The sequence below is a fragment of the Mya arenaria genome, chromosome 3, assembly GCF_026914265.1.
Source record: "Mya arenaria isolate MELC-2E11 chromosome 3, ASM2691426v1".
Taxonomy (NCBI): Eukaryota; Metazoa; Mollusca; class Bivalvia; order Myida; family Myidae; genus Mya; species Mya arenaria.
In genome coordinates this window covers 79031309-79055686 of record NC_069124.1, presented here as the reverse complement: position 1 = coordinate 79055686, position 24378 = coordinate 79031309, and the positions used below count along the sequence as shown (strand labels likewise).

The following is a 24378-nucleotide window of genomic DNA, read 5'->3' as shown; positions in this document are numbered from 1 at the left end:
ATATTGAAAAAGTTCATCCCTTAATTCGTTTCTAGTATCATTGAACATTGGTCCGCAATATTATTTTAACAATATTAAACGCTTTAAATGACTTATGAAACGTTTTAATCTCAGGCTAATTTGAGATTATCTTTATCCCAAATAGGTTGAAGGATTAATGCAGAAATAAATGGGTCCCAGTTAAAGATCGTCGTTCAATGAATTTAAAGCTCACAGAATCGGTAAAAGTACAACTTTATAATATTCCAATGGCCACTCTTATGCCATTGCCTATGCATTACGGGGCATTCGTTCTTTGGTTATTTGAGATCATTGCTAGTTTCAATTGTTTCCAATATGATCAACTATCAGACTGTCACAAACAACAGCTAAAATAACTATATGGATACGAGACTCTAGACCTAGATATAGTTTATTGTGGTAAAAGTATACCTATGAATACGTCAATGAGTACAAATACCGGCAGCATTTGGATAATACATTGCGGGTGATGTAGATCTCGTTACGTCAAACATACGGTGACATTTTAGTCCGAATGTCATGCTTTTTGAAAATGAATACTTGTTCAGATCGACATTTGAGATAACAGTGATTGTCCGAATGTCAAGCTGGCTCTTCACTGCAAGTTACTTTGCATGTGACATTAATTTCAACATCATGTGTGACAATGATCTAATGTTGAACTAATTCGTAATTCAGTTTGGCATTCTGTTTTAATATTTAAACTGAAAACGTTCGCCGGCTGAATGTTCAGGTCACTCAGACGGTCATTGGGCTAAATATAATTTAACAAATCGCCGACAAGATGTTGTTTTTGTGTTGGTTCGATATTCTGGCAGCCTTATATGACAACGCCAGGATGTTGCGCTGGTTTTGAAAAAGTCAAAACTCCGAAAATTTCTTTCGCACTCTGATGATTTAATTCCATTTTGAGTGCACGTGCTAAAAAGAGATTTAATATTCGTAAATGCTTTTGTAACGGTCCGCTGAAATCGGCGGATGTGCGTTCATAGTATAACATTCCGTTATAGACGGAAGTACGTTCATAGTTCGTATGTTTACTTGTCACGATGGTAATATGCAAATTAGCAAAGCCCGGGTTCTGTGTTGATAGAGAATTTAGAGTATATAAAGACCAGTGGATCCCTTCAGGGTCGAGCATGCTTTTCTCTGAAGGGATCTGTTCAGTGGTGTTTGTTTGACGTCGCACGTTACACTTTTTACACTGTAACACATTTTTAATCCCCGTGACAGCCACTTTATTTGGTATATATTGCAACATCAGATTACATAATATTATGTTTGGTCTCAGTGAATGAGCAAACAGTAATGTACTGTACCTGCAATATTTAGTCTCCAAGGTGGTTCATGGACATGAGCTGGGAGTAGGATTGCCCAGTGCCACTGAGATTCTAGGCAGTGCCAGTATCAGTATAAATACAAAAGGCCTAGGGGCAATACTAAAAGGCTGACCAAATGACACAAATGGCTGACCAAATGATAGCTAAAGAACTTCAGCGAACACGTTATATATTCCCTTTTTGGATGTGTTCCAAATGTGTTTTAATGTGTTGTAAACATCAAAAAAATAAATATCAACATTAAAGTTATGGAAGCCAGAACTAACCAAATGACTGCCCATATACTGTATATATAAACTTACGGGAAAAGGCTGACCAGAAAAATAAAATAGAATTTAAAAGATGTTTTTAATAATCACATTTTAACCTTGAAACATTTGACGGCAGATCACTGAATCCACAGAAATAGAATTTAAGAAGTTTATATGATTTATAAGTAGAAATAACTCGCGGTTTGGCCGATTGGGACGAGTTTCCTATGGTACATAGAGTGGTGGCTTGTAACCATTTTGCAAATTTTATGTCTGAATAAATGTTGTGACAATTAGCCAATCAAAATCGAGCTTCATTCACGACCAAAATTTTGTAAACATAACTAAATTTTCTAATATACTTGTGTTATTGACGTTGAACAACCTAGATGTATATTATCGTATTTTAATTAAATATCAAAAAGCATGTCGAAACGTAGTGAAGAATATCTAACTGCAGAAGAACTGCGCAATAGGCTTTATCACAGTCTTCGTGACAAAGGTCTTGTTAATTCTATGAAGGTAAATTTTGGTCAATAATTCTTGAATTTAGATACTGTAGTTCCTATGTCCTAATACTCCATATGCAAGCATAAAAGCAATTTTTTCGAGTTTGTGTTGATTCATGTCAACCATTAATCAATTGCTGATTTGCGCGATGCAAGTTTAAAGGCTCCATTTTCAAGTCTAGACATGTACTGGCTACTGCAGTAATGATAATCTACTGTAGCCTTATGCACCAGTCAATTGTAACCATGCCCATCCCACTTTCAGGGGTATACTGGGGATAGTGGGGGAAATAGGTCATGTTTTTACTTTCCAGGTGGCCCCGCTCATGTAAATGCAATGGTTTTGTTTCCTGGCCTTACCTAGGATGACCCCAGGGTGCAAGGCATTTGGTTGGGATTTTACCAACAGTTTGTCTGTGCAGGACAGGGATTTTACCTGGGATTGACTGGATGGAAAGTCACAGTCCCCTGTATTCTCCGGATCTGGGGGCCGTGGTTACAACCGACTGGTGCATTATTCTATGTTTATTCCTGTTACTCATTTACATAAAAAACTCTATTGGTTCAATCCTTAAGGTTCTAGTATATGCTATGTACTCAATAAAGTATCATCGCTTGAATGAAACGACAAGAAACAACAAGAGAGCCAGTAAAAACCCATCGGAGACAGAGCATCATCAATTTGGTCACAATGGCTAACCTAAGAGTCATGACATCCCCTAGCAAATAAGTTGAAATTGCATTATATCTGTATCTGCTTTCGGCCTATTTGTTTCTGTGCCACACCCTGCTGTATCCTGTGTGACAGGTGTGTTTCCTGAGTGTAAATGTTTCATAGTGATAACTCGGCTCGAATGCACCAGTCAATTGTAACCACAGCCCCCCAGGTCAGGGGATGTACCAGGAATAGCCGGGGAAATGGGCCATATTTTTATGTACCAGGTGGCCCCACAGTGCTGGGTGAATGTGGTGGTTTTGTCTTGGCAACCAAAAAAGCGGGATATTGGCCTTACCTATTGTCCCTGGGGTGTGTGGGCATTTGGCACGGATTTTACCAGCAGTTTTACATGGGCTTGGCTGGACAGAAAGTTCCCACTATTCCCGGCCCTGGTGGGGGGGGGGGGGGTTCGATTGACTGGTTCATAAATTGGGCACTTCCTGAAGTAGTTTTTGTCATTTGTAATAATGCCTGTTCTTACAATTAACCTCATATGAATATGCATGACAGGCCATATTGATGGACTTTGTTGCCTTCAAATGGACTGCTGTTGGTAATGGCTTATTGAATAGTTACCCAGATACGTAACATCCAAAATATGGTATTGTTTTATCTTTCCCCATCTCACACCAAGATTACTACTTGCATGGAGTGGCATTAAATTCAATTTGTCAAGTACACATTATAGACAAAAAACTTACCAAGATACAATAATTTCATTGAGAAAACAACATCGATACATAACATGTGTGGACTGGCTGTACAGCAGGGTAAACTAGTTAATGTTATCATTGTATTCAGTGCTCCATCATACTGTTTGTGACTGTATGCATGAATCAAATAAGAAACAGCTTTTGTAAATACTTGTTTCAATATTGTACTGATTTAAATGTATATGTTTTTATTTCCAGGTAACCAGCTCATTATCATGTTTTGATTTGTTATCAGTATATTTATTAATCATGTTGGAAAATAGCTCAATGACTGAATGAGCTTATGTTTCTTGTTATGGTTAACCAGACCCTTGTATCTTGTATGCCTTCGGATGCCAGTTTACCATTGCAATCACAGCAAAAACATGTGTTGTTAAAATTTATTATTCTTTTAATAAGGCTTGTCGCTGCATAGATTAAAGCATCTTAGCTCAGTAAATACCTGTTAGTAATTAACATCATTGCTAGCAGAAAGCACATCGGAAACGACAAGCTAATTTCATAGGAAAATTACCACTTCAAGATAGTTTCAGTTTTATCTGAAAACTCTTTTCAGTGTTGTTTTGACATGTCTTTTAGAGCCAGCTTCGTACCAGTCTAGTAGGTGAACTGAAGAGATCAGTGAACGGGAAGTTGTCTGTGGAAGACCTTGAAGTTCCAGAGTCTGGCTCACTGGTTCACAGGGCATCCAATTCTCTTGTGGCTGACCATCTGCGCTCCTGCAAATATGACTACACATACAGCGTCTTTTTGCCAGAATGTGCTCTTGACAAAACAAAGGTAATCAGTTATGTTAGAATGGTAGTGTTACATGTATCTACGATTAAAGATTATTTATGATATATGCTACATTCATACATTCCTTATGAAAGGTTTGTCCATAAGCAGTATTTATTGAAAGGAGTATGTGGAAAGTTATGACTAATAACTTAGTTCAAAATTGATTGATATAGGCAAGTTGATTGGTGACATCATCAGGAGCACCGGCTTCTGATTATCTAGCCAATCTTATGCAGGCATTGTTGTGTTTTCATTGTTAATGAACAGTTTTTAATTAATTTGCATACCGATTCTTAAGTTTCAAAGTGAGTCTTGAAATTCATATTTTGAAATTGAAAGCAGATTTCCAAAGATTGAACTTAGAATAGAAAAATCAAGTTAAACTGTTACGGTGCTTCCTGCACTGATTTATTGGCAATAATGTCCTTATTGAAATTCTTACGAAATTCAAACTAAGGGTTTAGAGAAACTTTTTTATACCCCAACAAAGAAATCACTTTGTGCCGTTTGTCCATCATTGGAAAAACACATAAAAATACAAGTTGAAGACTAGGGACTATGTTAAAGAAAAAACACATAAACAAGAAATGTTGGTATGTCGGTCCATCCATCCATCTTGGGACATTGGGACAAGTCTACTTTTCTCCATAACTCCATATGCTTTTGAGGTATAGACTTCAAACATCATACACATACACAAACTTACTCTGTTGAGGAGAAGTGCTATGCAAAAGAAAAATTAGTTTGTGTATGGTATTTTAAAAGTTAAAACCCTTATTGTTTTCTTCTCTCCATAACTTTATATATTAAGGTATTGGATACAATTGTACAAAAGAAACATTAGGACAATGAGTCCATTTTTTTAATTGATGCCTTCGGCATTCAAGGAGCATACATCATTCCAAGCGATACTTCTTATTACAAGAAGGTGGTGTGTGGGGGTATAAATAACATCCAGTGATAGCTCCAGTTTATATGTTTAAAACATAGATTTTTTTTAGACCTTTCAAATGATATATTAAAGATAATTAAATACAAAAGTAAAATGACTTAATAATGTAGAAATTATAATGACTAGGTCCTGCTGTCATCCACCATATTGTGTGCCTTGACGGTCATCTCTTATCAACAGTGCGTTCAGTAAGACGCAAACGTTTTGTATCCCTGTTGCAACGCAGCACATAAACTGCAAGCGGGGAACCAAACAGCAAACGTTCGCCGCAAATATCTTAACTGAACACACTGCAGGTTTCTGTTACTATTTATAGACTCATTCATAAACAAATATTAGTAGTCTTGTGCCATATGGTGGTGACGAATGAATTTTTGCTTAGTGAATAATAGATATATGTCAAAGAACAAATATAATGGAACAAAAGATCTTTCCATAGAATCATTAATGAATAATGAATTCTGAAATGTGCTTTTAGAGTGGTTAAATTAGTGCAAGCTCTGCAATAGTTAAATGCTTTTAGGGCTTGTTCAAATTCTGGATTTGATATAGCAGGGCTTGTTGAAATTTGTTAATGTCAAGCACTTGAGTAAGAATTTGGGCTTGTTCATCGAAAAGTCTAATTTCAATGAATGCTATAACAAGGACTGTATCTATGGCTATTAACCTTATGCAATATGTTACTGATAGTCTCCCGTACTGAGCGCCTACCTATATTATCTCAGGTGGGTTTTTCTGATTAAATTGCTGCAACACTACTAGAAAATTTACAAGATGAATCATTGAAAGTATTGATCTTAAATATATAAATCAGAATTTTTTTTAGCATTTCACATTTTCCAAGGAAGCAAAATGATTTTTTCAATTTCTATGCTTTCAGATGCTGTCAAATGAAGATGTACTTCAGCTACTTAAAATCAGTCCACAATCAAGATTGTTTAAAAAGATGGTTTGTATTCTTCAATTTCAATCAGGAGAGGGGGGTGTCAGAACATGTATGCAGCCACTCATTCTTTTGTCAAAGCTAAATTTGAGCATACAAAAAATACATGTTAAGTGTAAAATATACTTAAAAATTCATTCATTGTATCTACTGTCATTTATTAAAGGTATTTCATACATTTCTGTATGTTATTTTCTCATGCTAAGCATAATGCTTGTGACCACATATTGTGTTTTAGACTGACAAGGGTGGGCATTCGAGGAAGGGTTTTCTATGGCAGTTGCTCAGCGAGCTATGTTCCATGCACAGTCAAGCCAGCCAGACCACTTCCACACAGACTGATTTCATCAAGGTTGCAACAGTCTCCACACTCGGTAAGCCATTTCTTGTCTTACCATTCCTGTCTGTAGTGAATGTTCATAAGAAAAAAATAATGTTCTGTCATAATAATGCAAATGAGTGGCTCTCCAGCATATTTTAAGTATTGAAATTGAAAAAATGCCTTGAATGCAATCATTCAAATGAATACATGTACCAGTATATGATTTGAATAAAATAAAGTAGACTCTTCTTTTCAATTTTCTAGAGGAGTTTTTTTATGTAGATCGTACCTTTAAAAATTATGTCCTCTCTAGATGAGAAGATGAGTGTTCTGGATGAGCTGTTCAGTTCACGTCGAGAGGAGCAGTACCGCACGGGGGCCACGGCACTTGAGGACCGCCTGCTCAGTTTCCAGAGACAGCTAGAGGAGAGATTCCGTAATGAACTCAAACTTGAGGTACTTGTACAGATTAGCATATAACTTGAAGCATTGAAGTTTATTTATGATATTACATGCAACTTTTTTTAATGTTGTCAAATTAAATTTGCAAAATGGAACACTTAGGCACTCTTTAAATGAGATGAAATTGTTTTTTTAAATAACCATATGCTGCCTTCCAGATACAAAATTGATCTTTTTGCATTGCATAACTAAGTTTAAATGACTAGAGTGCTTTCTCCTTTCCTCTTGAAATGATCACACCATAGCTGTCCATTTAAACAAGCCGATTTCAATAATATATGAACTTTGTCTGTATTTATTAAGGTGTCCCGAGTGAAGGATGATGAGGTTGCCAGAATACGGATGGAAGAAAAGGAACATTTCCGCAGAGAGCTTGACAAAGCCAGGAAGGATGTAAGTTGTCTGAATTTTAATATAACTTTTAATTCTGTCGGGTAATGAAGTTCTGAATGATTCAGAAATAAAAGAAAGAATTTGCATGAGATAATTGTATACAAGTGTTCTCAAAGTCTCTTACAATGATGTGGATTTTGGATGCCTGGTGACCCCATATTGTTTTGGTATTAAATATCATATAGGTTTTTATGTGTAAAGAAAGAGGAGGTTTAAAATATACCAGTTACAAAAACAATATTTTGGCCTTGAAGGATTGAAAAAAAGACCATTTCACCTCCCATTGTAGTTAAAATAAAGAACAAGACACGAACTGGAATGATCTATAATGAGAGTTTGATTCCAGTAATTTATTTTACATAATAGTAATCAGTAAAAAACATTTCAAATTATATAAGGTCACCAGGCATCAAAATTTAACATTGTGACCAATAGCTCAGTGAAGTGACAAGCTTATTTGTAATACCTTAATTAAAGTTTATAAGTTTCAAAAAGGGAAAACACTACAGGAGACCCATTTCATATTTCATGTACATTGTAACTTTATCATTACTGTCTTTTGGAACAACATTGTAAACATATTTGTGCCAATTTCATGCCATCATTCAATGTATCATTTAATGAATTGAATGAATTCATGTATATTTTTCAGCTTGAGAGGACATACCAGGCAAAGTTTGATGCTCTCGTTGTGAGGGAGAGGAATGCCACAGAAAGATTGCAAAGAGAACAAGAGGTAGATTTAATGGCTACTGTAATAAGCTGTTATACAGAAGGTACATGTCATGGCTGCTGTAATAAGCTGTTAAACAGAAGGTACATGTCATGGCTGCTGTAATAAGCTGTTATACAGAAGGTACATGTCATGGCTACAGTAATAAGCTGTTATACAGAAGGTACATGTCATGGCTACTGTAATAAGCTGTTATACAGAAGGTACATGTCATGGCTGCTGTAATAAGCTGTTATACAGAAGGTACATGTCATGGCTACAGTAATACGCTGTTATACAGAAGGTACATGTCATGGCTACTGTAATACGCTGTTATACAGAAGGTACATGTCATGGCTACTGTAATAAGCTGTTATACAGAAGGTACATGTCATGGCTACAGTAATACGCTGTTATACAGAAGGTACATGTCATGGCTACAGTAATACGCTGTTATACAGAAGGTACATGTCATGGCTACTGTAATACGCTGTTATACAGAAGGTACATGTCATGGCTACTGTAATAAGCTGTTATACAGAAGGTACATGTCATGGCTACTGTAATACGCTGTTATACAGAAGGTACATGTCATGGCTACTGTAATACGCTGTTATACAGAAGGTACATGTCATGGCTACTGTAATACGCTGTTATACAGAAGGTACATGTCAAGGCTGCTGTAATACGCTGTTATACAGAAGGTACATGTCATGGCTGCTGTAATACGCTGTTATACAGACAGTACATGTCATGGCTGCTGTAATACGCTGTTATACAGACAGTACATGTCATGGCTGCTGTAAGACGCTGTTATACAGAAGGTTCATGTCACGGCTGCTGTAATAAGCTGTTATACAGAAGGTACATGTCACGGCTACTGTAATAAGCTGTTATACAGAAGGTACATGTCACGGCTACTGTAATACGCTGTTATACAGAAGGTACATGTCACGGCTGCTGTAATAAGCTGTTATACAGAAGGTACATGTCACGGCTGCTGTAATAAGCTGTTATACAGAAGGTACATGTCACGGCTACGGTAATAAGCTGTTATACAGAAGGTACATGTCACGGCTACGGTAATAAGCTGTTATACAGAAGGTACATGTCACGGCTACGGTAATAAGCTGTTATACAGAAGGTACATGTCACGGCTACTGTAATAAGCTGTTATACAGAAGGTACATGTCACGGCTACTGTAATACGCTGTTATACAGAAGGTACATGTCACGGCTACTGTAATAAGCTGTTATACAGAAGGTACATGTCACGGCTACTGTAATAAGCTGTTATACAGAAGGTACATGTCATGGCTACTGTAATACACTGTTATACAGAAGGTACATTTCATGGCTACTGTAATACACTGTTATACAGAAGGTACATTTCATGGCTACTGTAATAAGCTGTTATACAGAAGGTACATGTCATGGCTACGGTAATAAGCTGTTATACAGAAGGTACATGTCATAAGCTGTTATACAGAAGGTACATGTCACGGCTACTGTAATAAGCTGTTATACAGAAGGTACATGTCACGGCTACTGTAATAAGCTGTTATACAGAAGGTACATGTCACGGCTACGGTAATAAGCTGTTATACAGAAGGTACATGTCATGGCTACGGTAATAAGCTGTTATACAGAAGGTACATGTCATGGCTACTGTAATAAGCTGTTATACAGAAGGTACATGTCATGGCTACGGTAATAAGCTGTTATACAGAAGGTACATGTCATGGCTACGGTAATAAGCTGTTATACAGAAGGTACATGTCGCGGCTACGGTAATAAGCTGTTATACAGAAGGTACATGTCACGGCTACTGTAATAAGCTGTTATACAGAAGGTACATGTCATGGCTACGGTAATAAGCTGTTATACAGAAGGTACATGTCATGGCTACGGTAATAAGCTGTTATACAGAAGGTACATGTCATGGCTGCTGTAATAAGCTGTTATACAGAAGGTACATGTCATGGCTGCTGTAATAAGCTGTTATACAGAAGGTACATGTCATGGCTACGGTAATAAGCTGTTATACAGAAGGTACATGTCATGGCTACTGTAATAAGCTGTTATACAGAAGGTACATGTCATGGCTACTGTAATAAGCTGTTATACAGAAGGTACATGTCATGGCTACTGTAATAAGCTGTTATACAGAAGGTACATGTCATGGCTACGGTAATAAGCTGTTATACAGAAGGTACATGTCATGGCTGCTGTAATAAACTTTTATACAGAAGGTACATGTCATGGCTACGGTAATAAGCTGTTATACAGAAGGTACATGTCATGGCTACTGTAAAAAACTTTTATACAGAAGGTACATGTCATGGCTACGGTAATAAGCTGTTATACAGAAGGTACATGTCATGGCTACGGTAATAAGCTGTTATACATAAGATATGTATGATGACTACTGCAGTTAGGTGATTATTTTAACTTATACTAAGTCACTCTTGTTGACATGATGTTTTGCAAGAGTGTGGTCTTGTGTTGTTGGGGAAAACAAAGAACCCTAAGAAAACCCAATTGTCAGACTTTGTGACCACCAACCAAACTGAAATGCAGCCATACTGGGAAACGAACCCTGGTCGGCTTGCGCTAACCACTGGGCTAACGGGACAAACAAATTTACAGATTAGGTTTTTAAATTAAATGCCATTTCTGCTATGCCATTTCAAATAATGGTTATTATGCCCCGAAGGTGGGCAAATTAAAATCACACCATCCGTCCGTCCGTCCGTTTGTCCGGCTCAATAACTCGTGTCCAGGCTGTAACTTTCCCTTGTATGGACAGATTTTAAAATAACTTGCCACATGTGTTCCACATACCAAGACGACGTGTCACATGCAAGACCCGTGTCGCTACATCTAAGGTCAAGGTCACACTTAGTGTTTATTCACGATGGAGTGCTGCATATAAGGGCATAGAGTATAGTTTGTCGTGTCCGGGCTGTAACTTTCCCTTGTATGGACGGATATTAAAATAACTTGCCACATGTGTTCCACATACCAAGATGATGTGTTGCGTGCAAGACCTGTGTTCCTACCTCAAAGGTCAAGGTCACACTTAGTGTTTATTCACAATGGAGTGCTGCATATAAGGTACTAGAGCATAGGTTGTAGTGTCCGGGCTGTAACTTTCCCTTGTATGGACAGATTTTAAAATAACTTGCCACATGTGTTCCACATACCAAGACGATGTGTTGCGTGCAAGACCCGTTTCCCTACCTCTAAGGTCAAGGTCACACTTAGGTGTTTATTATCCCCAACCTTGAAAAGGCGAGGGGATATAGTAATGGTAGGTGCGATTCCATGTGTGTGTGTGTGTGTGTGTGTGTGTGTGTGCGTCCGTCCGGCCCACATTCATTTCTTTGCATCTCCTCTTACATTTCTCATGCGATTTCTACCAAACTTTCACAGATTGATGATCATAAAGTGAAGCAGCGCATATTTCGGGCTTTCCCGATTTGACCATTTTTGAAAGAGTTATTGCCCTTTGCTTATTTTACATTTTAAATTGGTTTCTTCGCAACTCCTCTTACGTTTTTCATGCAATTTCTACCAAACTTTCACAGATTGATGATCATGAAGTGAAGCAGCGCATATTGTCGGGCTTTCCCGATTCGACTATTTTTGAAAGAGTTATTGTCCTTTGCTTATTTTACATTTAAAATAGGTTTCTTCGCAACTGCTCTTACGTTTTTCATGCGGTTTCTACCAAACTTTCACAGATTGATGATCATGAAGTGAAGCAGCGCATATTGTCGGGCTTTGCTGATTCGACCATTTTTGAATGAGTTATTGCCCTTTGCTTATTTTACATTTAAAATGGTTTCTTCGCAACTCCTCGTACGTTTTTCATGCGATTTCTACCAAACTTTCACAGATTGATGATCATGAAGTGAAGCAGCGCATATTTCGGGCTTTCCTGATTCGACCATTTTTGAAAGAGTTATTGCCCTTTGCTTATTTTACATTTTAAATTGGTTTCTTCGCAACTCCTCTTACGTTTTTTATGCGATGTCTACCAAACTTTCACAGATTGATGATCATAAAGTGAAGCAGCGCATATTTCGGGCTTTCCTGATTTGACCATTTTTGAAAGAGTTATTGCCCTTTGCTTATTTTACATACAAAATTGGCTTCTTCGCAACTCCACTTACGTTGATGACTATAAAGTGATGCAGCGCATATTGTCAGGCTTTTGCAATTTGACCTTATTTGAAAGAGTTATTGCCCTTTCTTAATTTTACGCATTTCTTATGTTCCTGAGAAACTACCCTTACCATTGATTGGCTTTCGTTACAAAAAAATGGCCCATGAGGCGGGGGATATAGCTGTTTGTGACCGCTCTTGTTCATAATGGAGAGCTGCATATAAGGACATAGAGCATAGGTTGTCGTGTCCTGGCTGTATGGACAGATTTTAAAATAACTTGCCACATGTGTTCCACATACCAAGACGACGTGTCGGGTGCAAGACCCGTGTCCCTACCTCTAAGGTCAAGGTCACACTTAGGTGTTTATTCACAATGGACTGCTGCATATAAGGATATGGAGTATAGGTTGTCGTGTCCAGGCTGTAACTTTCTCTTGTTGGAATATGTCCTTGATGTTTTGTAAAGTGTACTACCTAATGATTGTTTGTGACCCAGATGCTGGAGAAAGAGGTGTACAACCAGCGGCAGTCAATCCTTGAAGAGATTGAGGCTGTCCGCCAGCGTGAGGTCTCCATCAACCGTGAACAGGACGTCAACAGCAGGTGACACATACACTCTTCCTTTAAGATACTGTCATTAAATTAAATATTTGATGTTGATATGTTTAATATACGAATATTAAGATGTTTTTTTATAATAGTTAAAGTTTGACATTATCACAACTATGGCTAAATATATACATGTTTACTCATCATATGTTAAGGGAATAAAAATAGAGCAAAAATTGTTATTCAGTTTACATTGACACGGTCTGGACTACCAAAATTGTTTCTTTCCCAGAGAGAAAAATTTGCAAGGGGAAAGGTTAAAGGCAAAGGAGAATGAGATGAGACAGAGGGAACACGAAATTGCAAGGAAAGAGAATGAATTCCATCAACGACTAGAGAATGAAATGACCAAGTAGGCACACTTTTTTTAAATCAGTTCAAATGCAAGTATGATCAAACTGATGTCATTCAAGTATCAAGTTTACTTGTTGGAAAAATTGCTTTTCACTGTGACATGGACATTTTACATAACAGTTGACTTGATACCACACTGTTCTCATTTGAATATTCATAACAGTTAAACCAATTAAATACTGTAAATGCCCTACACATATGAATGAATGTAAATTTGGATTCAATAGATTTTATTTCCAATTAATTTGCTAGTAACAGAGTGTAAACATGATCTAATATAAACTTTATGTCAATTATGTTCTTGGCAAAGTTTCATTCATAAAAGTTCAACATTTTAATCATAATTGACTACAGTACTGTTATTAAATGGAATTTTATTATGAAATGGAAGGTAAATTTAAACTCCCTAACTGTTTTAGGTTCAAGGTAGAGTACCAGGCCAAGTTTCTGGAGAGGACTCAGAACATCGAGGTCAGGGAAGCAACACTCAGGGGTGAGATTTCTATCTATTTAGGGTAATAAAAATATTATTGCTACAAAGGTGTGATTCAGTTTATGAGATTAAAAATCTACTTTGAAGTTTTTTTATTGGATCTAGTAAACATGTATTAAAAAGATAAGCTTTCAAGAAATCAAAAGTTTTCCTTAATTCCCTCTTCCAGCCTGTTTGTAGTGTTGACAGTTCATTTTCATATAATATTTTAGATCCAAACCATAGCAAACATGGTTTATACTATGGAAGTAACAACTACAATATCAGAAATGTTCTAAACCAACCAGGTGCAAACTCCTGTTGTATATCACTTACTAACATGCATGTATGTGTCTTCAGGTTTTTAATTTTCACATCATGATTTAAAGAAATGTTTCTGTTCCATATTGGCACCAGCATTTGCTCAGAACATGGGTTGTGGTTTATTTTATCATTGAAAATGCACGCCAATATTATTTAAGCCTTGTACTCAACAGTTGCACACAATGTTGTTTGTAATGCTTTCTTTCACTTCAAAGATGCTTGAAAAACAGTTACGATTTGTTTAGAAATATCTTGCTGTTAAAGTATAACATTAAGAACAAAAATAACTTTATCCTGATTTCATTGTTGCTGATCTTAATTGAACAATTCAACAAGATAACTATATATATTTACACTTTACATATTAAGAAATGTAACTACCCAGTAATAACAACTTTCTGCAGAGGGTGAGAGACGTGTGGCAGAGGACCAAGGGAAGATTGACAGTCTAAAAGAGCAAGTCCGCGACAAATCAGCCCGTGTCAATGAGCTTGAGGTTTAAATAACTTGTTTTTTGATGATACAAGAATCACTTTCCAATCTTATTGAAAATGTCTAATTCTGCCTGATTTTGCTACAACAGCGAGTGAATCAAGAATAAATTCAATAATAAAAATATTAGCCTCTTTGTTGAGGACTGCTGGAAGATGGTTATTTACAATTATGTATTAAATTTTGATCCTTTGTTTATTATGTTTATTTAATAATTTATGTCATTTACATGGAACTAAGAAAAGTGAGCTTAATAGTTGGGAATTTCCTTTAAATACTACTAGTATTACTATTGAAGTATTCCTAATGATGATCTCTCTCACTCTTTAGACCCTGTTGCAAGAAATCCGTCACAAGGAAGTGGATGCAAGCAAGCACAATGAGTTCCTTAATGCAAAACTTAGGGATGTAAGTATTATTTTTTTCAGTGTACTTACCTTATGACATTAGACTAAAATTTGAAATATTCTTATGATTTTTCTTGTTGTTTTTTTAACTTACCGGAATTATATCTTCTTTTTCAGATGTGTGATTATGCAACAATAAAAGACCAAAACATAACATACAGAAATGAAATTGAAAACCTGAAAACGTGAGTATCATATCATAAAATCAAATTCTGTTTCATAAACATGTACATGTTTATTTAGCAAGTTAGGGCCCATTTTTAACAAATCCTCTTTTGCTCAGAAGCAAGCAGATTGCATTTCAATATTGCAAGGATCTAACTTGTTTAAACTGTTTATTTACAAATTCCACCAGTTTTGAATTCCTATATTTCAGTCGGATGGCTGAAATTATGCAGTTAAATGAGAGAGAAAGAATACGTAAGTCATCTTTATAAGCAATTTTAAAAAATTATGCATTTTTGGTGATTCCATTGCCTGATTTTGAACCAAATTTGGTATTGTCTTTAATTACAACAAACGCTGTTTATTATAGATGAACAAAAATACTTGAACATATGCTGATATTTTTAATGTTTATTTATTTTTTTTACGTAATTGTTTGAACAGGTCAGGAGGAACTATTGCGAGAGTTGAGGCGGCCCACGGTAATGGCAGAATACACAGATAGACGAGATAGAAGCAGACGAGAGCGTGACCTGTATGATGACGATGATGACTTTTCCTCCAGACCCAGGAGATATGACCATGTGAGTGCAACTATTCCATAATTGTAATTCAGATACAGGTTCTTTTGAAAGTTATAATTTTCAGCTCGACTATTCGAAAAATAAGAAGAGCTATACTACTCACCCAAGCGTCGGCGTCACCCCTTGGTTAAGGTTTTGCGTGCATGCATACATAGGTTAATATCTCAGCAACTACTTGAGGTATTGCATTGAGACTTGATACAATGGTTCCCAACCATCCAACCTACTTAATTAACCAAGTTTGATAACTCTACTTTGCATTTAATGCCAATAATAGGCCTTTATTATTTGACTTAGAAATTCTGGTTAAAGTTTTGCGTGCAAGCACACATAGGTTAATATCTCAGCAACTGCTTGAGGTATTGCATTGAGACTTGATACAATGGTACTCAACCATCCAACCTACTTAATTTACCAAGTTAGATAACTCTAGTTTGCATTTAATGCAAATAATTGCCCTTTATTTGACTCAGAAATTCTTATAAGGTTTTGCATGTAAGCACACATAGGTTAATATCTGAGCAGCTACTGGATGAATTACATTGAGACTTTATACAATGGTATTCAACCACCCAACCTAATTGAATAATCAAGTTAGATAACTGTGTTTTGCAAATAATGGCCCTTTATTATTACACTTAAAAATTCTGGTTAAAATTTTGCATGTAACCACATTTATGTTAATATCTCCGCACATCATGTATTGCATTGAAATCTAATCTAACAGTGATCCATGCATGTTTTGCCAAAACTTTTCAATGCTTACACTGACAAGCGGCGGAATAGTCGAGCGCTGTCTCTGTGACAGCTCTTGTTTGTTTTATAATGAATTAAAAAAACATTGTTATCAAGATTTCAATTTATAAGCAATGAATTGGTTCCAAGACAATATCAATAGCTACTGTTTATGAAGAATATGGTAAAACTCACCATTTATTATTGGCCCTCCCTACCACAGGCCCCGCCTACAGACCCACTGGTGCGGCAGTTTGAGGTGCAGTCTCTACAGGTGAAATCCCTGAACCAGGAGCTTGATGACATGAAACAGACCCTCTCACTCACACAAAAAGGTACGTACATTCACACAGTTGTTTCATTGTTTAAACTGTGAAACCTAGGATAAAAGTTGGTTAGATACTTAAAAGATATTCAATAAAAACTAATGGTAACAGTTTGGTTTTCATTAAGTTTCTTAGATATTGTAGTTGAGCATCTTTTGTTACAAAAGGAAAATGAATATTGATTTATTATATTATTCCATGTCATGTTAGGAATGGTAAAGAATATTTGATCAAATTCATAGGACTTCTTCTGCTGTTTCAGCCTTAAAAAATGAGGTGTATAGGAAGCCCCAGGATGGAGACACATCAAGGTTGGTACATGCATACCAGTTATCAAGGAATGCATCATTCTTTTAATGTTGTTCAAGCATCCTGCATCCTGAATCCAGATTTAATGAAATTAAATTTTCAGTACTTCTATATTGCCTTTGATAGCTGATGATTGTTTTATTGCTGCAGGCTGGTGTCATTTAGCCTGTCACACAGATCAGCTGGGAGGTCAGCAGCATTTAGTGATGGTGAGAGTGACCTTGACCTTGCCAGTGGAGGTCACAGGAGAGGTCGGCGGGGTCGAGCCAGCCCAAGGGTGCAGGACGTTTACAATGATGTAGATTTGGATGATCTGAGTGCTCCAAAAGTCTCAACAGACTTCACGACTGATGGTGATGAATCTTCTAACCAGTCCGCTGACATTGTGGCTGAAACCAAGTACAGGCTGAAGAATCTGGAGAAAGAGGCTCAGGTATTTCACCAGAATTTAAGAATCATTTATCAATAATGTTCGATTTATCATGATGCATATACATGTGTGCTGTAACTGTTGAGTCTTTTTTTATTTTTTATGCATATACAAGTTTTGTGACATTTCATTTTTTTATATTCTCATTAGATCTCTATTTTTCATGTTGAAAGTGTAAAATCATTTTTACTTTAAACTGATAGATTTTTTGTTTAGAACCTTGAGCGTGCGTACACTGAGCTACATTACAACCTGACAAACCCCTCCTCTGTACCTGACCCGACCAGACCGCTCCTCCGCCGCTCACTCACAGACAAGACAAAACAAGGTATACTTGGCATTTTGTCGTTTTACGGGTATAGTGAGAGCTAAAATTTATATCTATTTTTTAGTGAATGGTAGTTGAATTAAATACCAGTATGACAAAAATATGTTGAAGTTTTACAAGTATATGATGCTTATTGTTGATGATTTTTAATTGACTTCTTAACATTTTTGAACTGTTTGACTGAAAACCTTAAACTATTTGCTTGAAAACGTCTGATTGATAAACCCTTGTTGTAGGAGGGAGTACCGGTCACCATATGGCGTCCCCCAGTGCCAGTCCCATACCTACCAACCGGCCCCTCTCCTCCACACCGTACCATCAACAACAGACCAACTCAGTAGCCGACGCTGATGTCAGCACAGGTAACAAGCCATTCATACAGACACTGAACATGTTCCTTTCATTGATGGCCGTGTAATTAAATAATGCTAATTACATTTTCTCCCGTTCCATTGGCTCAGAGGTTGTCATGTATAAAGTATAAAGTTGACAAGTATAGAAAGAGATATTCAGTTTGTTTGTGATATAGGGGGAAATGAAAATTCTTATTCTTATCCAGACAGTCTGACAGAGCTGAAGGGTTCATCTTCGCGCAAGAAGGCCTCTGGTGGACAGGACAGCGTGCCAAAGTTCAGCCTCTCTGATGTGTCTGATGATGAAATGGACACTCATGGGTAAGGAAGCAATGCTTCTGGTTCCATTTAGAGCATCTCTGTATTTTAAAGAAAAAAGGTTAAGGCATCATTTCAGTGCATTTTTTTCAATCACCCCTTTTTTTAGAAATCCAATTCTCAAAAACCTTATCTTTTGCATTGAAAAAGTGTTATTTGTGGTTCAGTTATAGTTGGTATTACATTAGTTGCACATTTTTTTCCATTTGAAAAGAAGTAAATACATATTACAATTTGGTTTTCTATGGTATATTATTAAATAAAAAAATACCCTTTTAAAGAAAATGACGCTAAAGTTGCCCCTCTAAAGAGCATAGGGCCCTCTGACCTAACCTTGGTGTCATATACAAACTTTACCAATGGCCATTACTCAAAATTGTTATGGAAATTTTAGTGTCATAAAATATGGGTATTTTCATTGTCAATATTAATTTGCCAAGACTGTCAATATAACAGGTACTTCCCATATTTGCCATATTAATTAGTGATCTGTTTCAATATTTCCTTCAGCAGAGAGAGGGTTGAGAGGCCCCGGCCAATTACTGTGGACGACCTGGAGGCCCGGCCTGGCTCCCCCAGTATTATGGTGGTCCAGGCAGACCCCTCCAGTGATGATGGTAGGATCTCTGTTTATTATTTTGCAACTTGAGTTACTTTAGGTAACTGTTTATCATTCCATCTCGAAGATGTGCATACATATTTTTATTCTTGATAAGAACTTTCTGAATAGATAACATCTTAATCACACTTGTTCTGCAGGTGTCATTTGTGCACTAATAGTTAGCTATATTAACTGTAAAGTGTTTGTCATGCAGTTCCAGCCACTGGCAGTGCAAGTAGGCAAGAGACAAAGCAGACCATCCTGCCAAGAGAGACTGCACCTCCACCAGCCAAATTACCTCCCCTCTCTCTCGGCACTGCCTGGAAGCCACCTGCTCTAGACAGTGCATGGAAAACAGGTACTGGTATTCAAAATTCAAGATGTCATGTCCTTGATTCAGTTGTTTGGGAGATCATTTGTTTCACCACAATGAAAGTCTACTTTATGGAATACAACACGTAAGGGATAAAGAACTTTTTGAGGATGTGAACATCTGTGGACACACGCTGACACTACATGTAATTTAAATTCTCAATTTCCAATACTCCGTTTGTTGTCTTGGCACAATAAACGCATTGAATGTAATTGAATTGCATTCTTTTTTAATTTAATAAATTTTATCTCATTTTATCAATACAAACATTGTGATGTTATAAATATCAACAAAATGTTTTCAATATTCATTGCTACTTCAACATTGCTGATTTAATATATTGGGATAACCTCTTAATTAATGCAAGTGCAATCAAAACTACGTAACATGGCAGACATATCCGGATCATGTTGTTCGGCGTCTACATCATCTGGTCTGCGCTGACACACTTTCATTTTTAATAGCTTGTCTGACTTTGATCAACAGCCAGATAGCACATATTAACTCAAAGAGTTATGACGCTTGAATTGTCAAAAATTTACCAAATTCACTTTGACCTGAATCTTACTTGAGCATTTGTTCTCCAATCTTTACTTCAATGGGTAACAATGCTTAAGGGCAAAATTATTTTGAAAAACAAGTTTGATCAACAGCCAGATCACACTATTGATTCTGGAGTTATTGCCATTAAATTGTCAAAATTTAACCAAATTCACTTTGACTATCCTCAAACTCACTCTGACAGTCCCCTCTAACTCAAGCAACATATTATACACAGTCAGATTCCGAAAAAGCAAATGAAATACATTAAAATCAGTGTAGATGAGTGTTTATGGACTTATTTACCACTTCCTCATCTATGCATGAAATTGCAATGAGTTTATAACTACATTTTGTATTTGATACGATATGTATCTGTCATGGTTTTTTTATTATATTATTTTTATGTCTGGAAAAAAAATCAAGAGAAGATTAATGAGTGTTGATTACGTTTCCCAGAGAACACAAAAGCAGGAGAGGACAATAATGAGGCAGAGAGTTGGGGGGCGGAGCAGAGACGAAAGGAGGCTGAGCGGAAGGCACGAGAGCAGGAGGCCTTCGACAGGCAACAGAGGGAGCTCCAACAACTGCAGAGTAAACAGGTAAGGCAGGAGACAGCAAGCCTTTGACAGGCAACAGAGGAAGCTCCAACAACTGCAGAGTAAACAGGAAAGACAGGAGACAGCAAGCCTTTGACAGGCAACAGAGGGAGCTCCAACAACTGCAGAGTAAACAGGTAAGGCAGGAGGCAGCAAGCCTTTGACAGGCAACAAAGGGAGCACCAACAACTGCAGAGTAAACAGGTAAGGCAGGAGACAGCAAGCCTTTGACACGCAACAGAGGGAGTTCCAACAACTGCAGAGTAAACAGGTAAGGCAGGAGACAGCAAGCCATTGACAGGCAACAGAGCAAGCTCCAACAACTGCAGAGTAAACAGGTAAGACAGGAGACAGCAAGCCTTTGACAGGCAACAGAGGGAGCTCCAACAACTGCAGAGTAAACAGGTAAGGCAGGAGGCAGCAAGCCTTTGACAGGCAACAAAGGGAGCACCAACAACTGCAGAGTAAACAGGTAAGGCAGGAGACAGCAAGCCTTTGACACGCAACAGAGGGAGTTCCAACAACTGCAGAGTAAACAGGTAAGGCAGGAGACAGCAAGCCATTGACAGGCAATCTTGGTAGCTTCAAAAATTCCAGAGTAAATAAGTAAGGCATGGGAACATCAGGCCTTCCACAGGCAACAGAGAGAGCTTCAACAACTTCACAGTAAATATGTAAGACACAGTAGTAGCAGGCCTTCATCAGACAACAGAGCTAGCTGCAACAATTACGGAATCAGTAAACAGGTAAGGCACGGCATTAGCCGGCTTTTGACAGACAACAGAGGAAGCAGGTAATGCACGGTAGCAGCGAGCCTTCAACAGACAACAGAGGGAGCTGCAACAACTGCAGAATAAACAGGTAAGGCAGGAGGCAGCAGGCCTTCAACAGGGGTCAGAGGAAGGTAAACAATAAAAGAGAAAACAGGGGGCAGCAGGCCTTCAACAGGGGTCAGAGGAAGGTGAACAATTGAAGAGAAAACAGGGGGCAGCAGGCCTTCAACAGGCAACAGGGGGATCCCAACAACAGCAGAAGAAACAGTTAATGCACAGGAGCAACTGGTCTTCGACAGGCAATAAAGGGGGCTCAACAACTGCAGAGTAAACATGTAAGGCACATGAGCAGATGGCCTTTAACAGGCAAGAGAGGGAGCTAAACAGCTGCAAAGTAATCAGGTAAGACACATGAGCAGATGGCCTTTGACAGTCAGCAGAGAGAGAACAATCAACTAAAGTCAAAACAGGTAAGGCACAGAAGCCTGCTGCCATCAACAGGCAACTGACTCCAACAGCTGCAGAAGATACAGGTAAACACTACAAGAGCAGCTAAGGTTAATAAACATGTGAATATGAGCGTGATTCTGGGATACATATACTGTAATGCATTATTTTTGATAGTTTTAAATAGAAATCTGTTAAATGCACTTGCAAACCTTGTGTGAGATATTGTTTAGAATGTACATTAAGCCAATACATGTACCTATCCGCGCAGGATAAGCCTGCCTCCCCCGAGCCAACACAACAGGAGAAATCAGAGAAGTCTGACAGCATCGACCCAGTGATGAAACAGTACATGGAGATGATCCAGCAGAAACGGACCACCGAACAGCCACCCCAGCCAGCTAGGCAGGAGGTAAGAATAAATCTCATTCCTATAAGAGCATCAACACCTAAATGAAAATGAGGTAAAATTCACATATTAAGATAAGGGAAGACACCAATTCTACAGATAATGGTGTAAACAAACATTTGAAGAACACTATTATATTTGTATTTGTGTGTGTTGTTACAGAGTGAGAGAACAGCGTCCCAAGTTGAAGAGGACCTGTCGCTTACAGAGGACTTAAAAAGGTGAGTGACACAGATACACTGGACATCACGCATAATTCAGTTCTTGTCCTCAGTACTATATAGGAGTGCCATTGCAGTGCCAAACTCCATACAGCAGTAACTTCCTTTTCCTGTACAGTAATTTCTGCTCGTCAAGGGAGATCGGTGCATGCAAGCTAAGGATTGTGCCCCCACCAACCAATGTTTTGGGGGTTACACATACTTAACATCGTAAATTTAGGACAGGTTCGACTATGGTTAAAAACCACGATTTTTTACGAAGTTTTGTCATTTTTTCAACTTAGATTTTGCACCAAAAACAATGTTGTCCGGACGATAACTTTTGCCATGGTCGTCGAATTTTAATAATTGTTGTTACACATGTTTTACACCATGAATGTCAGGTTAGACATTGGTTACACAACCACTAATTGTAGGTGGAGTTATGGCACTTTTTCAAGTTCACGGTGTCGGGACAATAACTCATGAAATATTGTGCAGATTGAAATATATTTTGATACACATAAATTCAGGTCAAGCTCCATTTGGTTAAACCACAATTTTTGTGGTAATGTCCATTTTTTAACTAAGAATTTGCACACAAAAACAAAAGTGACTGGACGATAACTTATGACAGGTCGACGGATTAAACAAAAAGTAATTTATGTTCGGCACCATAAACTACAATTCAAGTTCAACATTCTTTACGAACTACCAATTGTTGAGGGGGTTCAGGCTTATGACAGGTACAATGGATTGAAATGATTAGACGTTGGTTACAATCCACCAATGTTTGACTCAGTTATTGCCCCTTTTCAAATAAATAGTTAAGCATTCCTGTGTCTAGGCCATGGGCAGGAGTATTCGTCACTACTGTGACAGCATTAGTTATGGTAAACACTAAATTAGTTTCATACATTGACACATAATCCGCCATGCATTTCAGTGAGGATGCTGAATCTGAGGATGATTTCAACTGGTAGAATTTAACATGGAAGAATACGGTAACAACATCAGCTGGCTTTGCGGCAAATAACTGCGACATGTGGATTAACACAGAAACTGGATTAACGTCCTTGATTGCCTATGAGTTTATATAACATGTACATGTGAGTTTTGAGGGCTATAAAGATGGACATGTATAAATGGTAACACAGCCAGCCAGATAAACATCAAGCAATGATTTGCCTAGTAGATTTATAGATGTTAGGTGTTACATTTATATTTATTCATAATCATGACTTTAAAGCGGTCTGTGATTTGTTTAGTTCCTTGTATTATTTACTAGTATTTTACCTTAAATTATGTTTTATCGGATATTAAATGAAATAACGATGCAAGTGTATTCTTTTTTTTCAATCTCCCCACAATATTTAGCCACCCATCTGTCTTCTATGTGTGAGTAGTGATGGGTTGATGGTAAAGTACTGTTCAATCACTTGCATGTTTCAACTGCTCATTATGCCCACTCTTATTAAGTAATATTTGTATATAATACATCCTTAACATAAACACATAATCCTTGGATAATGACAAAGTCAACGATTCAATGAGTATGGGACTCCGGGAATAATTAATTCGGTATTTTTTACGGTTCAAAACTCAGTGGTAGCTGAACTGAAGTGCATGGCTAGGTTACAGACCTGACGAGCCAACTTACAGGGAATTTTTTCCAATAACCGTCAGAGTGACTTTGACCTACAGGTATGGCACAACGGCTTATCATGTGAACATTTGCGCAAAGTTGTTTTAAAATCAAGTGCGTGGCCAAATTTTAGCCCGGACAAGCCAGCATACATGGATTTTGACCAATGACCAAGTTTGACCTTGAATTCTGACAAACCAACATTGGTCTTAAACGCGAAACGCCGCCTTCTCACGGTGAACAAACATGCATTTTTTTAATCCACCAGTGCATGGCCAATTACAGCCCGGAAAAGC

At 37.5% G+C, this 24378-nt stretch overlaps 1 protein-coding gene across 2 annotated transcripts; it reads left to right on the top strand.

The window, feature by feature from the left end:
• The first annotated feature begins 1926 nt into the window (after positions 1 to 1926).
• Positions 1927 to 23771, top strand: LOC128227312 (centriole and centriolar satellite protein ofd1-like). 2 transcript variants are annotated; one of them, XM_052937718.1, is made up of 27 exons: positions 1927 to 2134; positions 4132 to 4332; positions 6165 to 6233; positions 6466 to 6601; positions 6863 to 7005; positions 7315 to 7404; positions 8057 to 8140; positions 12786 to 12892; positions 13131 to 13250; positions 13672 to 13745; positions 14453 to 14544; positions 14871 to 14948; positions 15065 to 15132; positions 15324 to 15367; positions 15557 to 15696; positions 16655 to 16766; positions 17020 to 17068; positions 17217 to 17499; positions 17713 to 17824; positions 18061 to 18186; positions 18384 to 18498; positions 19009 to 19112; positions 19311 to 19454; positions 20469 to 20611; positions 22100 to 22240; positions 22400 to 22458; positions 23384 to 23771. In XM_052937718.1, exons 1-27 carry the CDS (start codon positions 2039 to 2041, stop codon positions 23418 to 23420), a joined length of 2967 nt encoding a protein of 988 aa, XP_052793678.1. In that variant the 5' UTR covers positions 1927 to 2038; the 3' UTR covers positions 23421 to 23771. The 2 variants fall into 2 exon arrangements, with proteins under 2 accessions (XP_052793678.1, XP_052793677.1); XM_052937717.1 differs by having other exon boundaries at positions 19006 to 19112.
• Positions 23772 to 24378: the final 607 nt, after the last annotated feature.

What these genes read in the sequence shown, in the direction of transcription:
- LOC128227312 (XM_052937717.1), top strand. Translation starts at nt 2,039, where the DNA reads ATGTCGAAACGTAGTGAAGAATATCTAACTGCAGAAGAACTGCGCAAT. An exon ending in CAGGGAAGCAACACTCAGGG is followed by an intron (nt 13,746 to 14,452) that starts GTGAGATTTCTA and finishes AACTTTCTGCAG; the next exon opens with AGGGTGAGAGACGTGTGGCA. An exon ending in CTTACAGAGGACTTAAAAAG is followed by an intron (nt 22,459 to 23,383) that starts GTGAGTGACACA and finishes CATGCATTTCAG; the next exon opens with TGAGGATGCTGAATCTGAGG.